The sequence below is a fragment of the Trichomycterus rosablanca genome, chromosome 6 (genome assembly GCF_030014385.1).
Source record: "Trichomycterus rosablanca isolate fTriRos1 chromosome 6, fTriRos1.hap1, whole genome shotgun sequence".
NCBI lineage: Eukaryota > Metazoa > Chordata > Actinopteri > Siluriformes > Trichomycteridae > Trichomycterus > Trichomycterus rosablanca.
Window position 1 is genome coordinate 33,779,292 of NC_085993.1, and position 16,632 is coordinate 33,795,923.

The following is a 16,632-nucleotide window of genomic DNA, read 5'->3' on the forward strand; positions in this document are numbered from 1 at the left end:
CAAAAAATTCCTGGAGAGAAGCCTTAGTTTATAGCTTATTAAAATTCCTCTCTTTAAATATCCACAGACTCAAATAAACTGTTTTCTGTGGGTTTAAAACACCTCACACAGCCTAACCAAATGTTTTTAAATGTTTTTGGGGGTCTATTGTATGGTTCATGATATCTTTGAAAAACAGGAAGTCATCATTAGTAGCAGGTGCTCGGCTGTGCTTGGCTGACGGACGTCGGCCCAGCCAGACAAAGATTGGGTTGTTTATGGCCACAAAGGGGCAATTATGGCTTAAAGTCTGAAAGCTGGTCAGAGCCAGTCACCGCAGTACTGTGCCGGGCATAGATGCGTCTGCTCCAGCAGAGCCGAAGCGGAACTGCCGAGGTTGTGGTAAAAAAGCGACCATTGCTTAAGAATCAGCCAGCCAAATTAAAGTTTTAGACAGCCACCAGCAAACTGTAGCAATAAACTGATTCTTTTTATGCTGCTTTAAAACCTAAAGGAATTGTGTCTGGAATTTAGGTAGAGTTGCTGAACCTAGCTGAAAATAAAGGTTACATTTATCAGGGTAGCCGTTTCAGTTTAATCCTAGTGACCTTAATGTACTAGAATGAGGTGTTAAACATAAACATTTGAAAGATCCTAGTGGGTAAAGTACTTGCCTATGGGCTTTATACTGATATGGAATTGTTGTCTCACTTGCCAAACATTAGTTTTTTCAACTTTCCTTTTTCCTAATGATTTGTTCAGTCATTTTGATGTAACAATGTTTTTGTTACAGTACACGGAGTATGAAATATAACCATCAGATAAAATAAAGAAATCTGGAGAAATATTATACAATGTAGATTATACATAAGCACATTTTTGTACAGGTTATTTTGTACAAGGGAAGGTGGCATAGACCTAAATACGTGTCAGCTGTGAAAACAGAAATTTCTAATGCGAACATCAATGGAGCCTATGTAATCTTATATACAGCTATGAGAAAAAGAAAACCATTAAAAAAAATCATCACTTTTTTTGCTTTTACTACTTATAAATCTGTGTTCGAGTACAATGAACATTTGTTTGACATTAAATTTGTACATTGTTTTATTCTATAAAACATCTAGACTCTTGATTCTAGAGCATTTATTTGCAGACAACTACTTAAAGTGATGAAGGTGTTTTCAGACCTTGAATTATGTTTAAATGATGAATGAAGTTCATGTTTTTTTGAAGAATGTTTTAATTTAGAAGAAATTTAGAAATCAGTATTTCATGCTAAAAAGCAGATTTAGAATCACAGATTGTATGTGTTTTGGCATGCTTCTGACCACTCCTGCCACTCCTTGTACAAAAATTCAAAAAAGTTTCATGGTTTGTGACTTTCTGTCTTCCTTTTGATCACATTAAAGAGATTTTTAAAGGGTTTCAAGTCATGCCTGGCCATGATAAGGTCTTAAGAAAGCAAGTTGTCTTCTAGGATAATCTAGTAAGTGGTAGGATTCACGTGTCCCTCGCAAAGACAAATCTGCCCAATTCCAGAATTACTGAACCATCCCCAGATCATCGTCGATATTTCCCCAATATCATGGTGGATGCAAGACACTGTATCTTGTTGGCCATTCCAGGTCTTTGTCTAACCCCTAGATGACCAGGTGTTGGTTAAAGCTGAAAACTGGACTCATCAGTAAATGTAATCTTACTCTAGTCATCTACTGTCCAATCCCTATGGTTGTTTGCAATACTCCTTCTATTTCATTTTCATTTTATTTTCATCAACCACTCTATACCTGGTCAAGGTCACAGTGGCTCTGGTTCCATGCCATATAGATGTTGTATACTAATTTAGATGAATGAATATTCACTGAAGATTAACATTCATATTTGCCTGTACTGTATTTTCTTTAAACGTGTGTCAGGAGTGTAAAGAAGTTATCTGACATTTATATTTTAACAGCAGACAAAGCTGTGTCATTAGGATTTGCCTTGACATTATTCAGAAAGCATGATTGAGGCACACACATGGCTTTGACGTCCAAAACTGTCTGATGTCAAATCAAAACCAGCTTGTAATTAACCATAATCTGTCTTCTTCTTCCTGTCTTTATCTTTTCAGTCTTCTTTTAGGTTTTATGAGGGAGGAAAACGCGCCGCTGTGGAAAGGATATTTCTACGCCTCACTCATGTTCCTTCTGTCCTGTCTGCAGTCCCTCTTTAACCACCAGTACATGTATGCCTGTTTTACTGTGGGAATGAGGGTCAAGACTGCTGTCATGGGCCTCGTCTACAGAAAGGTCTGTTCCTAAGTCATTTCTGTCTAGTGACATAAAGTGGTCAATTTTATTGTTTTTTGTATTTTTGGACCAGTCACTGTAAACACTTGCCTTAATTTACACTTTAGCTTAAGTGAAGAGAGACAAAGAATAGCCACAACAATTTTTGAGGGAGACATATTTTACCAGATCTCACCTCTAAATTAATTATACAATTATTGTATGGAAAGTACACTGCTGATCAACATGGTTCAAATTATGAGGGGCATTGGGGGGTCTGACCGTCCTAATCAATACCCCCCCACAGATGTAAAAAAAAAACTAAATGATGTTAGCACTGATCAAAATGCAGTGGCACAATCTAATTCAGAAACTCAGAAAGCAATAAAGTGTATTAAACAAGCTAGACGCTACTAACATTAACACACAGTGCCTTCTCTGGCTTGCACAACTGCAACCTTAATGAAGACACAATCAACAATGGGAGTGAAGGCAGGCAGACGAGATGAGAATGGTATGGTCTACTTGGTGGGGTGTCTGAAATCGTATTCTTCCAGGCATAAAAATGGGAAACATATTGTAATATTTACAATTACAGGCAATATAGCCAATGTATAACTGTCACTGTATACACTCTGCTGATAAATATCTTAAGTAATTATCATACAATTGTTTAGCTAACAACCAATGTCGTGCCGGCCTTTCTTATAATCAAATATCAATTCTTTTCCTGTTTTATAAATCTATAGTCTCTGGTGATAAACAGTGCAGCACGCAGGACGTGCACAGTAGGAGAGATTGTAAATCTGGTGTCAGCAGATACTCAGAAGCTAATGGATTTTGTGGTGTATTTTAACGCTGTGTGGCTTGCACCCATTGAGATTGGCCTCTGCCTCTTCTTCCTTTGGCAGGTGAGCTTCCTACCCACAGATTTTTGGTTTAATACCACATTTATTACCTTTTATTATTCGTTTTGGAGTGATTTGTAATTGTGATTTTTGAAATTTGTGTTCATTTTAGCATCTTGGACCGTCTGCGTTGGCTGGCATTGCCACCGTCTTTTTCATATTCCCTTTAAACGGATTCATTGCCAAAAAAAGGAGTAAACTACAGGTGGGGGAGCAAACTTGCATTCACAATGGTGTTAAAAGAATAAACAAAAGCAGCTCACAATAAACACCATAAAACTCATTTATTTTTAAGTGTTTGGTTTAAATTTCAGAATAAAAGAGTAATTGTGGCTCTTTATTGCAGTCATCAAAACACCAACTGAGCACATATCTTGTAAAGGGGAGCTGTTTCATCAAGTTTAGACTTGTAGAGTCTATGTGGTGGCCCAAAACCTTACTAAGACATTTTATGTGTGTTTTTGTCCTAAATGTGTGACCCCTTTTAACTGTGATGTTAAAATAACAGACATGATTAACTACTAATCTATTTTATGGCCTTGTTTAAAATAATAATGATCAAAGGTCATCCAGAGGTCCTTAGTGTCCTCCCAGACTGTTGGCCTGTTCACGTATAATATTGTAAGAATAAAATAGAATATTTTATTTTCCTTTTGGAATCAGATGCTTGACCTGTTAGAAGCAATGTGAAGTTGGTTGTAATTTCAGTTGGAGTCTGTGTCCCCTGCTTTGGAATAGACTGGCTGACCTGTTCTTCTACAAATAACATAACTTCTGCCCTACTTGGCAGTTACACATTTCAGAAACTCAGTTGTATAAAGAATGTGGAATGCGTCAAACCAGACTCAACACATTCTCTGATTAAATGGTGGACAAACCTGCCAGACCTTTTTCACATTTGCCACAGTCCATCGTGCCCGCTGGTTTTGATACCATATACTTTCTAACCTTGTTTATGAATCACACAACCTCAGTATTATCTTAGTTATGTACTGCTCAGTACAAAACTGACCATACTGGGTTCTCGTATTTTATTTTTAAAAATATAGGAGATCCAGATGAAATTCATGGACGGTCGAATTAAGCTGATGAATGAAATCCTAAACGGCATAAAGATCCTAAAGTTCTATGCTTGGGAAAAGGCTTTCCTTGAGCAGGTGTTAGGCTACAGAGAGAAAGAGCTCAAGGCTTTGAAGAAATCCCAGATTCTCTACTCCATTTCTATTGCATCCTTCAACTCTTCGACTTTCATGGTGTGTAAGAAAGAAAATAGCAATAGCTATATTTATCTGGACATTTAAATTTCATATTTACTTACTCTGAAATGTAGCTTACACAGACTTTTAATGCCTGTTTTGTTCTCCTTGCCAGATTGCCTTTGCCATGTTCGGCGTGTACGTACTCATTGATGACAAGAATGTGCTGGATGCACAAAAGATCTTTGTCTCAATGGCTCTCATCAATATACTGAAGACACCACTCAGCCAGCTTCCTTTTGCCATGAGCACCACCATGCAGGTACACATTAGTTTCCTGGTACAGTTTGTCAAAGATGTAATAGTACTTCTTAACATCTATCTGTGTACCTTAATGACCTTTTTTTGCAGTTATGTTCTGTATTAAAACAGCAATTGAAGACTACAGTTATCAATATGTTAATACCTATTTAACTTGAATAATTTCTGAATTTATATGGCCTGTTTAAAATCTAATGTAGCTTGGGGACCCATGTAGTAGTTGAATTCATGCTCTGAATCATATAGCTGCGTCATTGGGTTTCTGGCACCACATAAAGTAACTCCTTCTTGGTGAACTTTGATCTTTGGCCAGCTCACACATTGGTCTTGTTTAAATGTTTCTTTGTTTAAAGTCTAAAACACTTGTAAGCACAACATGAATGTGGGGAAAGAAGAACGAAGTCCCACAGTGAGCCAACAATTTATCTACTGTGCTATATCATGCTTGACTCCTTGGATCCACTGACATAATATCCAAGGCTGCTTTTATAGCATTAGTGAACCACTCTTGGATTCCCCAAAAGTGAACATCAGTACTTCATCTTTAATTAAACCACTGGTGACCTCTTTGGAATTTATTTGTTATCAGGTTAGGAATTCTAATACATTTCTAAAAATATATGCAATGGCTGCTCAGGTGGCACAGCAGTAAAGCACGCTAGCACACCAGAGCTGATATATCAAACTCGTCGGTTCGAAACTCAGCTCTGCCATCTGGGTGGGCTGGGCAGCTACATGAACAACAATTGGCTGTTGTTCATACCGGGTGGGGAGCCGGATAGGTACCTCATAACTGATGCAATTACGACCTCTGCTGGCTGGTTGATGGTGCCTGCACAGTGTCAAGGAATAATGGGTTGATCAGGGTGTGTCTCTCTTTACACAAAGCTGATCCACATATGAACTCGCCTTGTGCAGGTGAAAAGATGCAGTCGGGCATGTGTCAGTCTCACTCTCCTCAGATCAGAATCAGTAGAGAGGAAGCGTAATGCAATCGGGTAATTGGATATGACTAGATTGGGAGAAAAAATTGGGAAAAATGCAAAAAAAAAACATATACATTCTCTGGTTCTACTCAAATTAAACTGAATCTAATTAAACTGAATCTAACTATAATGGGTTATATTACTTTCTATCTAAAAATGGTTCAAAGGTTTAATAAACATTAACTTAAGAGCAGGATCTGACCTGTGGGCTGTTAACTAAATAACCCTGATAAACTTTCCCCTAATTATTTAAATGCATTAAATCATTAAGGTGGCAGTTTAAAAATACTTTTACCAAACTAAAAATCTACTTAAATGTTTCCTCTGTTTCAGGCTGTTGTCTCACTGAAGCGTTTGGGTAAATATTTATGCCAAGAGGAGCTGAAACCAGACAACGTTTCCCGTGAACCTTTTAAATTGGGTGAGTTAATAATCATTCAATATCATCATATGAACAAAAATGTAACTCTATCACCAAGGTTTCATGACAGACTGATTTCACTTTGTTGACAGCTGCTGAATTCCTTGGTCGTGTGGCAGCATTGCCTCACTTCCTGTTCTTCTTGGGAGACTTAGAGAGAAAACCATTACAGACCTAGTGCAGCAGCCCATGCTAGACTGTGGTTTCAACCTAGTCTTTTATTTTTGTAAAGCATAAACAGGCTTTCTCCCAGCAGCTCTTAGTGCAGTTGCAGACAGCTTGTGAAAACTGTTATTATGAAGATGAAGCTAATTAGACTGTGTGTAATTAGGGGAGTCTTTGATTTCACAAGCTGCAGCAAAGGAAGTTTACTTTCACAGAGGCCTTTGCTCTTTCTTTAATCGTTTCAATACGCTCAAGCAGCATGTCTGTTTTGTACAGGTGTGCAGACCAGTTATCATGTAAACACTAGCCAGTGTATTATAGAGGTCCACTAATTCATTTCCTCCACGTTTTCTTGATTTTTAGATAAAGATGGTGTGGTGATTGAGAACGGGATATTTAGTTGGTCTAAGGATGGACCTCCTTGTTTGAAAAGGTACAACACATGGATATAATGATAAAGGTTAAGGTTGCCAGATTTTTTCTTAAATGTGCTCACCGAGTGAATGAGTTTTATCCACTTGGTAACTTAACAGGTGATATAAACTAAGATTGTATATAGCAAATTACAGTTTATAGTGAAATGTGCTTTAATTTAATCAGGACTGTTCTAACATGCCTATAAAAAATCTAATAGTTACTTTGTCTTAAAGCCTAAAATTCAAAACTAGATAGAAAAATAGAGAAAAAATAGAACTATTAGCCTGGTGTGTGATCTGGAGGGTGATTGGTTGTACCTGGTCAAGTTTATGGTGCTTAATCTAATGGGCTGGTTACTTATCCAAACCATTTTACCAAGTAAATTAAAATAATTGATCAGAAGTGTAATTTTTACTTTCATGATGAGGCTTATAATGTGTAATACAGCAGGAAAAAAAGTTAATTTATTTTTATTTTCAATGAAATATCTTATTATTAGTATTAGTATTTATTTATATTGAGACATTTCTAATTTTATCAACAGTAGAAAAACACTATAAATAATGGGACACTGCAAATACACGTATAGCTACTATTTACTACTGTCTACTGTTTCGACTGATGATAAAAATATTTGGTAAAGGAGATATCACACATGATGTTAGCTAAATGACTAATCTGACATTTGACTAATATGTTATTTTATTATCTTTAAATTTAAATATTTATTGGTATTTGTAGGATTAATGTGAGAGTTCCCCGTGGTGCGCTGGTTGCAGTGGTTGGCCATGTTGGCAGTGGAAAATCTTCACTACTGTCTGCAATGCTTGGAGAGACAGAGAGGAGAAGTGGTGTTGTCTCTGTCAAGGTAATAAATGACTGCGTTAAAGTATATCAGTTTTTTTCAGATCAGGTATATTTAGATGTATTATATGGCTATTGAGGTGATACTGAAGATGTGTGTCTTTATTCTTGAAGGGTTCTGTGGCTTATGTACCCCAGCAAGCCTGGATCCAGAATGCCACAGTGCAGGACAACATTCTGTTTGGGAAAGAGAAGAAAAAGAGCTGGTATCAACGTGTGTTGGAAGCATGCGCCCTGCTGCCTGATCTTGATATACTACCAGCAGGAGATGCCACTGAGATTGGCGAGAAGGTGATTAAAATGACTCTGATATAGCTCATTAAAGGAAAATAGTTACAAATAAAATTATTAAAAATTGCTTACAATTGAATTGAAACAAGAAGGTAGATACTACCACCATCTTAATTTACCCCTTCATCCTGATTAGGGTTGAAGTTGGTACTGTGGGTCCAAAGCCTACCCGGAAACCCTGGGCATAAGACAGAAATACACCCTGGACACCCTGGCATCAAGCAATTTTATGTTCATTCATACTTACTGGCAGTTTTTTGTTATACGGGCACCTGAAGAAAACCCACACTGAACACTACCTGATAGTCCATCATGCTGGAATGACAACATATATGAAAATATTATTGAATACATTTTTTAAGCATATATAACAATATATCAAGAATTTTGGTCAGTGTTCCTCTAGGGACCCAGATTTAATCTTTACTTCTAAGCATTGACTATGTGGAATTTAGCTTGGGTTTCCCTCAGATACTTTGTGTTTGTAACATCTTCTTAAAATATTGCAGTAGGCTTACTCAACTCAACTCAACTCAAAAGAAGCTTTATTGGCATGACAAATAAGGACATTCGTATTGCCAAAGCTCAGTTACAGAGAAATAATAAAAATAACAATAAGAACAAATATATACAAAATAGTTACAAAATAGTTACAAGTACAAAAAATAAAATAGAATAAAATAATAATAAAAACAGTGCAAATAACAATAAAAATGGTGACATTTACATTAATTAGGTAGTAATAAACATTTGTTGTGTGCGTGTGTGTGTGTGTGTGTATGGGACATGGTCACCCACTGTCCCTCACCTGGTGGCAGGTGTGTGTATAGAGTGCTGCTAGTGTGCAGCTCTCTCTGTGCTCCCCCAGTAGGTGGGGCAGATTGTCGGAGTCCGGGAGGGAGGTAAAGTTGGGGATGACGTTGTTAAATTTAGGAAAGAATTGGGAGCGGATGTGGTGGTACTTGGTACACTGGGTGAGGAAGTGCAGCTCCGTCTCTACTGTACTGAGAGTGCAGTGCTGGCACAACCTCTCCTCCCGGGGCAGCCAGGACCGGGTGTGTCGCCCCGTCTCCACGGCCAGGTCGTGTGCGCTCAGTCTGTACCTCGTCAAGTTGTTTCTTAATTTAGGGTCAGATACTGTGCTCAGATAATCTGCTGCACTGTAGTGTCTGTTTAGGGCCAAATAACACTGCATTTACTCTGGACTTTAGTTTCAGTTTCCCAGTAATTCAGATATTTAGTTCTGAGTTTTTGTCTAATTTGGTTTATTCTAATTGGGTTTGCAGATTTCTCCTGTTCCTGAGTCTTGGCTTACTTGCTCTTTTAAATTACTCCTAGGTGTGAACAAGAGTAAATGAATTAGAGTATGATGGCTAGAGTATGATTGATTGTTTTTCAGTTCAGTGTTTCCAACATAAAAAACTGGTTCTCTAAAAACTTTCTGAAGCTTAATATAGCTAAAACCGAAATTCTCCTTATAGAAACTAAGACCACTCTCGCCAAAATCCAATAGTTTACTTTGAACTTTGAAAACTCTGTCGTCTCACCTTCTTCCCAGGTTAAAAGCCTGGGTGTTGTTCTTGACAGTCATCTTTCTTTCAAGCACACATTAGTAACATTACACGATCTGCCTACTTCCACTTAAGAAATATCAACCGCCTACGCCCGTTCCTCAGTCAAACAACTGCCATTCTTGTCCATGCCCTGCTAACATCCCGAATAGACTACTGTAATTAAATCCTATTCGGCTTACATCAAAAATCATTACAAAATCTCCAACTAGTCCACTGCATGGATTATCTCTAGGTCACCCTCAACTAACCACATCACTCCAGTTCTCAGAGAGCTTCATTGGCTCCCTGTAATTTATCACATACACTTCAAGATTTTATTATTCACATTCAAAGCTCTACATGGTCTAGCACTCTTTTACATCTCCGATTTACTCCAAGTCTACAATCCCATTCGCACTCTTAGGTCTTCCTCAGCCTTCCAGCTTTCTATTCCTTCTGTTCGCCTGTCGACTATGGGAGTGAGGGCTTTTAGTCACTCTGCCCCTTCTCTCTGGAACACCCTCCCAATCCATATCCGTACTATCGATTGTTTGTCTACTTTTAGATCCTAACTTAAAACTCACCTCTTCAAGCTAGCCTACTACTAATCTCCTACCCTTCTGACAATAAATAAATAAATAAATACAACACAATCTGGATTTAACAATAGAAATTGCTAGTGCAATTCAAACATACTAAATAAAGGTTATTTGACAGTACTGAAACAATTTCAATACTATAATCTTTTGTATTTCTCAAAATTTTATACTTAATGTTATTTTCCTTTTTTACAGCTCTGATGACTTGTAAATTAATCCTTACAATGAAATGTATATTTTTAATGTTTTAAACATTGTAAAATCCTCCCTAGGGTTTGAACTTGTCTGGAGGCCAGAAGCAGAGGGTGAGTCTGGCTCGTGCTGTGTACAGGAAAGCTGATATCTATTTGCTGGATGATCCATTATCTGCTGTGGATGCCCATGTTGGTCAACACATCTTTGATAAGGTCATCGGACCCAAGGGTGTGTTAAGAGACAAGGTGACTAAGCCAGCTAACACATTCCTTTTTTCTTTGTAGTGCCATATTAAAACAAATCTACTTCGTCCAACATTAAACCATCAGTCAGAGTCACAAACACATGAGAAAAGAAGCGTCAGTGTTGAAGTTTTTCACATACACTGGATTTGGCATGATTTCAAATATAACAAACTCCAGGTGAAAAATAGCTTGGTTGGCATTGCAAGTTAGATGAAGGTTTATATTGTTCTGTTCTTGGCAGACTCGCATCCTGGCGACCCACGGGATGAGCTTTCTGCCTCAAGCCGATCTGATCCTGGTGCTGGTGGAGGGTGAGATCACAGAGAGTGGCTCCTACCAGGAACTGCTTAACCGAAATGGAGCTTTTGCTGAGTTTATTCACACATTTGCCAGCTCAGAAAGAAAAGAAAGTGCCACACAGAGAGGTAAACCTAACACCTTTATTATCAGTTTAAACCACTTACCATGACTGCATATTGTATTTCATTGCAGATGAACTAAAAACATTCACATATGCACATATAGACAAGTGAACAAAGAAAAATCTGAATAAATGCTGGAACATTAAGAAAACATTTCTATTTTTAGAAATACAGACCTAGTTTAACAGGGATAGTTTTATGGGTATAAAAGTGTTATAATGGCAGTGCTATGGTAATTACAGCCACTTGTTCAGAACTGAAATGCTGGCCAATACTTTTCATTATCATCAAAACACCAACTGAGGAAATATCTTTTAAAAGAATGGTGTTTGATCCCTTTAGAATAGTTCAATAAAATATATGCCAAGATTCATTGAAGTTGTGGATTGTGGTAGCTGAACACTTTACAAAAACACTTCTTTAATTGTCACACATCTGTATATTGCTTTGAAGTTTTTTTTTGTAATTGCAATAAAAAGTGGAAATGTGCTATTGTTGCAGGCTCCAGAAAGTCTTGTTCAAGGCTCAGTGTTACAGATTTCATGCCGTTCTCCAGAGACCTCTCTCAAGAGCAGCTTATTGGGTATGTTTTTTTCAAAATACAATTTTGTGCAAGGGGATCGATTAAGCAGATGATGCCCTAATTGATGAAATGGTCAGGTGAGATTCAAAGGGCTTTATTTAAACAGAGTTCCTCAAAGACTGTACCATAAATAATTGTTGTCTGTTATTCTTAGGTTTATTAAAATATAGATTACTGAATACCAAACTCAATCTAAAAAGTTGGAAAAATATGAAACATGCTAATAAACAGAAAGCAAAGATTTGAAATTCCACTTTTACCTGTATTTCAATGAAAAAAAGAGTAGACAGCTATTGAAGCATTATTTAATCATATGATTGCTAAGAAAAAGTGGTAAAAATAAATATTTATGGAGTATATTTCTGTATGTACCCCTGCTTTTCATTTCTATTAAACGTCCATTAAGCAGTTAGTTCTGCTCCATTGTAGTAATCCCACAAAACAATGGCTTTGAATTGAGCTAGGTTGTCTAGTACAGGACCACTTGTCTTTACTTTCTTTTGTAACTTTCTTTCTCTTTCTCAGTGGTGACACAAACAGTGTTGCTATTCAGAGTGTAGACCCTGACATCGAGCAGGAACAGATTCCTGAAGATCTGGGAAAACTCACAGAGGTGGACAAGGCTCGGATAGGAAGGGTGAGTTGGTCAGAAAAAAATTTGTTTCATTTTTGTTCTTTGATGTAATTCGATGCTTGCTGATATTAAGGTTTGGCAGCTTCAGTAAACAAACATAATAATGAAAACTGTTTGCATGATAGTAGCAATTTAATGTCCTGTTGATATAGTACTTTTATATCATGAACGTTGCTTAATTTTTGGTTTTTATAAACCTTTTTAGGTGAAACTTGAGATGTATATCGAGTACTTCCGGACTATCGGCTTGGGTCTTATCGTGCCAATCCTATTCCTGTACGCCTTCCAGCAGGGAGCTTCTCTGGCATACAACTACTGGCTCAGCATGTGGGCTGATGAACCAATTGTCAATGGTACTCAGCTTAACGCAGACATGAAGCTCGGTGTCTATGGAGCTCTCGGCTTTGCACAAGGTCAGTAAAGTTTAAGGCTACAAATACAGCTTAGTTAACCACACAATTCTCAGTTAATCAGGCACGTCTACCATAGAGGTGTTCTTTGTACATCTAACATATATATATATATATATATATATATATATATATATATATATATATATATATATATATATATATATATATATATATATAATAGCCAAACTTAAAATTACAAAATATAAAGTTTTTAATAGTCACAGCAGCAAATACTTGCTCAGGAAATTAGCAAGAATTAAACAGATAAAGTAACTTAGTAAGGGTTAGCAGTTCCTTTTGTTTCCTTGATGTAAACAATGAACTATAGTCTTTATTGCCATCACAGTTAGTCCAACTGTTGGTGATATCTGGTCAGTGGTGGTACTGTAATGGGCCCTTCCCTTTATTGGATGAGTAAAGGTGGGCTGACAAATTGTATAATAAATTGCATTACAACCAGTGAATTCCAGTGACACTTATCCATTTTGTATCTACAAGCTACATTTAATGAACATGATAAGTGGGTCTGAAAATGGCAATTAATGAAGTTTTGTCACTTCAAAACATCTAAACATTACCTTTCTGGTATACAGGCATTGCAATTTTTGGCACTACGGTGGCCATCTCTATTGGGGGCATCATTGCATCTCGCCATCTGCACCTGGATCTGCTGAAAAACGTTCTCCACTCACCCATGTCCTTCTTCGAGTCCACTCCCAGTGGCAACCTGCTAAACCGTTTTGCCAAAGAGATTGATGCCATCGACTGTATGATACCAGATGGCCTTAGGATGATGTTGGGTTATGTCTTTAAGTTGATGGAGGTGTGCATCATAGTGCTACTTGCCACACCTTTTGCTGGTGTCATTATCCTCCCCCTGGCACTACTCTACGCCTTTATTCAGGTAAATATACAGACACACTCAAGATGGCAAACCACATACAGTATGCTGTTCTTACCACTGAGTTTAACAGGATTTTTATTTGGCTGCTTACTGCTTATGGTGCTTATTGGTTCTGTGAAGACTGGTTGGTTCTGTGTTGTAAATAAATGTGTGTATATTTTTCTTACTTCCTAAAGAGCTTCTATGTAGCCACATCTTGCCAACTGAGGCGTTTGGAGTCTGTGAGCCGCTCACCTATCTACACACACTTTAATGAAACAGTGCAAGGTGCCAGTGTCATTCGGGCCTTTGGAGAGCAGCCACGCTTCATTCTGCAAGCGAATCAGAAAGTGGATCTGAACCAGACCACCTATTTTCCTCGATTTGTGGCCACCAGGTGAGACAACTGTGCTACAACTATAAATACTCATAATACAAATGCAGTCATTGCATTAAATTCAAGTAATTACTTTTTAAAATGTGTTTATGTGTTGTGTTTAGTTATATGGTTTGTAATAAGGGTGACATGCTAGCACAGCAGGCATAGCTGCAGGGATGTATCCCTACTTTGTGTCCTGTCTGTGTAGAGTTGTATATGAATATGCTGATTTCTTTTCATTTGTGGGAGTGTAAATATATGGATTAGCTACTAGTAATAATATATGTATATGATGTGTTGCAAAGGACTGGTAATGCACCCTCTGTTTTTAAGATAGGCTTTGAACCCACCACCACCCTAACCAGGATAAAGCAGTCAGATAATTAAATTAAGTAACTGTAAAGAGATAAACTGCACTAATATTAACACGGAATGTTGTATACTCAGTATTACATTGAATTGATCACATTTACATTATATAACTGGCTACAATCTACACTCACCCAGTGGCATTCTGAACGTACAGTGAGAAGTGACATTCTGAAAGCAGAGTGACATTAGAAAATACCAAAGTAACACAGTGCTGTTCTAAAACCATAGAGAGGACTTCGTCACAACCTTTTTTTCCTTTGTCATTTTACACTAGTCTCACAAAAAGAGCGTTGTTACATGTGTAATCCTACACTGTGTTTCCCAGGCTTGTCTTTCTTCTAACCTTTCTTTGCAAACATCATAGTTGTACACTGACACTCCAGACCAGGCTTGAAATAGAAACGTTCTGGGATTTGGGGAGCCATGGAATAATAACCTGATACATCTTCATCTGTGCAGATGGCTGGCAGTGAATCTGGAGTTCCTGGGTAACGGTGTCGTTCTCGCTGCTGCTATACTTTCCGTTATGGGCAAAGACACTCTAAGTCCAGGGATTGTCGGCCTAGCTGTGTCTCATTCCCTGCAGGTGAGAGTTATTTCCAAAGCTGGCAATGTGCTGTCTACTAAACTGTCTAGTCTCAAAGATAGAATCCTACTGTCTTGTGTAACTAGCACATAATTACATCTCCATTTGTGGTTATTGGCATAATGTGAAATTAGACACTTACGTAGGTAGGAAATACAAGCATAATCCACTTACAAGCTTGCATCTTATTCAGCTTACTCAGATCCCAAATCTTTGGTGTGGCTTATGCATTTGCTTGCTTTTTAGGTGACGGGGATCCTCAGCTGGATTGTCCGATCATGGACAGATGTTGAAAATAACATAGTGTCAGTTGAGAGAGTGAAAGAGTATGCTGAAACAGCCAAAGAGGTGAGAAAAAAAACAACAACTGGTATTACTTAGTACTGCTGATCTAGGGTAACTTTCTTTGTGCAAGCATATACAGAGATGGTAAATTTGGCTAATTTCTGTGCCAATTTAAACAGGGCCAGTCTGACTGTGCTTGGTATAGCGGTTTTAAAACCCAAGTGTCAACTTAAGCTACTTGAATTTGTCCAGATAGTCATATATAAACCAAACACTGCCCAAAACACAGGTTTGCCATAAATCACACAATCTGTCTACTGTCCACAATCAAGCAACTTTTAGGTTGGACTGGCTTTTTTGTCCATGTAAACAGCAACAAACTTTTGCCCAGCAGATTTTGGAGCACAAGCTTTTTTTAATTCTTAAGCACATTGCTTGCAGAAAACTTAAATTTGATAAAAAAAAAAAAAAAAAACACTGAAATCCCAGGCCTGTAATGATAAACAACTACTGAACCTACAGGTAAGGATGCCCAGTTTGGCTGGAAGGTCAACTTTAGAAAGGTTTAAGGGTGTGCCACTGTGGCTCCTATTTTGGTAACACTCAAAACATTAGACATTTAAATCCTTGCCCCGATTTATGGCTTGGCATTAATTGATCACAGAGATCTATAGAGAGGTCCTTAAACTACATGACTTGTTTTTTGTTCAAACAACAGCTTTCATAGACCTGGGGTGTGTCTTTCCAAATTACATCCAATCTATTCAAATTGAGTTCTAGACACAACTTAAGAATAATTAAAGCAAACAGGATGAACCTGACCACAATTTGGAGTGCCACAGCAAAGGGTCTGAATACTTTTGTTAATAAGACATTTTACTTTTTGATTTTTAATCCAAAAAACTGTAAGTGTAGACTGATGAGCAAAAATGACAAATTTAAAAGAAATTTTTATTTAAAATCAAATCCATAACAGTGAAGTGAACAAACATCCTAATACAGTAGCATATTACCACATGCATCTGATTTTAATTAACTAATACAAAAAACAGAAGCTGATCCAATTATATATTCATAACTCTAGTTTTGGAAGCATATTTGATTATACTTTTTTGCAGGCTTCATGGAGCTCAGAAGGCATCTCACTACCACATGCTTGGCCTGAAACAGGCGCCATAGAGTTTCAGGACTATGGTCTGCAGTACCGCAAAGGTCTTGAGCTTGCATTAAAAGGCATCTCACTACGCATTCAAGAGAAAGATAAGGTAGAAAAAGAGAAGAGAAATAGTTTATTCATTCATTAAAAATTCATTTTACCTGCCAAACCACAGCTAAGCTTTATTTAACAATTATATGTCTCTTATCTCTTCAGATTGGTATTGTGGGAAGAACTGGTGCAGGAAAATCATCGCTAGCTCTTGGAATTTTCCGCATATTAGAAGCAGCAAAAGGAGAGATTTATATTGATGGGATCAACATTGCTAAGCTCGGTCTTCATGATCTTAGATCTCGCATCACTATCATCCCTCAGGTGGGTATACTGGACTAAAAATAAGCTTAAATTCCAGCTGTTTTCATCTCTGCCTGCTTGAGTTCTGTTTTATTAATTTAATAATGTGGTCTTATTGTAGCCAAAACCCTTACAGAGGTAAAAGTACTGTT

The 16,632-nt window shown here is 37.5% G+C and overlaps 1 protein-coding gene across 1 annotated transcript in view; it reads left to right on the forward strand.

Annotated features, from left to right (window-relative positions):
• Nucleotides 1-16,632, forward strand: part of abcc6a (ATP-binding cassette, sub-family C (CFTR/MRP), member 6a) — a 41,679-nt gene that overhangs the window by 17,945 nt on the left and 7,102 nt on the right. Inside the window, exons 9-28 of the mRNA XM_062997719.1 lie at nucleotides 2,096-2,273; nucleotides 3,002-3,163; nucleotides 3,273-3,365; nucleotides 4,210-4,413; nucleotides 4,532-4,678; nucleotides 5,997-6,084; nucleotides 6,613-6,682; nucleotides 7,408-7,534; nucleotides 7,645-7,821; nucleotides 10,246-10,413; nucleotides 10,655-10,838; nucleotides 11,337-11,418; nucleotides 11,944-12,055; nucleotides 12,258-12,465; nucleotides 13,059-13,369; nucleotides 13,546-13,745; nucleotides 14,559-14,685; nucleotides 14,932-15,033; nucleotides 16,089-16,235; nucleotides 16,343-16,501. Of these exons, the coding sequence (XP_062853789.1) occupies nucleotides 2,096-2,273; nucleotides 3,002-3,163; nucleotides 3,273-3,365; nucleotides 4,210-4,413; nucleotides 4,532-4,678; nucleotides 5,997-6,084; nucleotides 6,613-6,682; nucleotides 7,408-7,534; nucleotides 7,645-7,821; nucleotides 10,246-10,413; nucleotides 10,655-10,838; nucleotides 11,337-11,418; nucleotides 11,944-12,055; nucleotides 12,258-12,465; nucleotides 13,059-13,369; nucleotides 13,546-13,745; nucleotides 14,559-14,685; nucleotides 14,932-15,033; nucleotides 16,089-16,235; nucleotides 16,343-16,501 (3,046 nt within the window). The remainder of the gene's footprint in view (nucleotides 1-2,095; nucleotides 2,274-3,001; nucleotides 3,164-3,272; nucleotides 3,366-4,209; nucleotides 4,414-4,531; nucleotides 4,679-5,996; nucleotides 6,085-6,612; nucleotides 6,683-7,407; nucleotides 7,535-7,644; nucleotides 7,822-10,245; nucleotides 10,414-10,654; nucleotides 10,839-11,336; nucleotides 11,419-11,943; nucleotides 12,056-12,257; nucleotides 12,466-13,058; nucleotides 13,370-13,545; nucleotides 13,746-14,558; nucleotides 14,686-14,931; nucleotides 15,034-16,088; nucleotides 16,236-16,342; nucleotides 16,502-16,632) is intronic.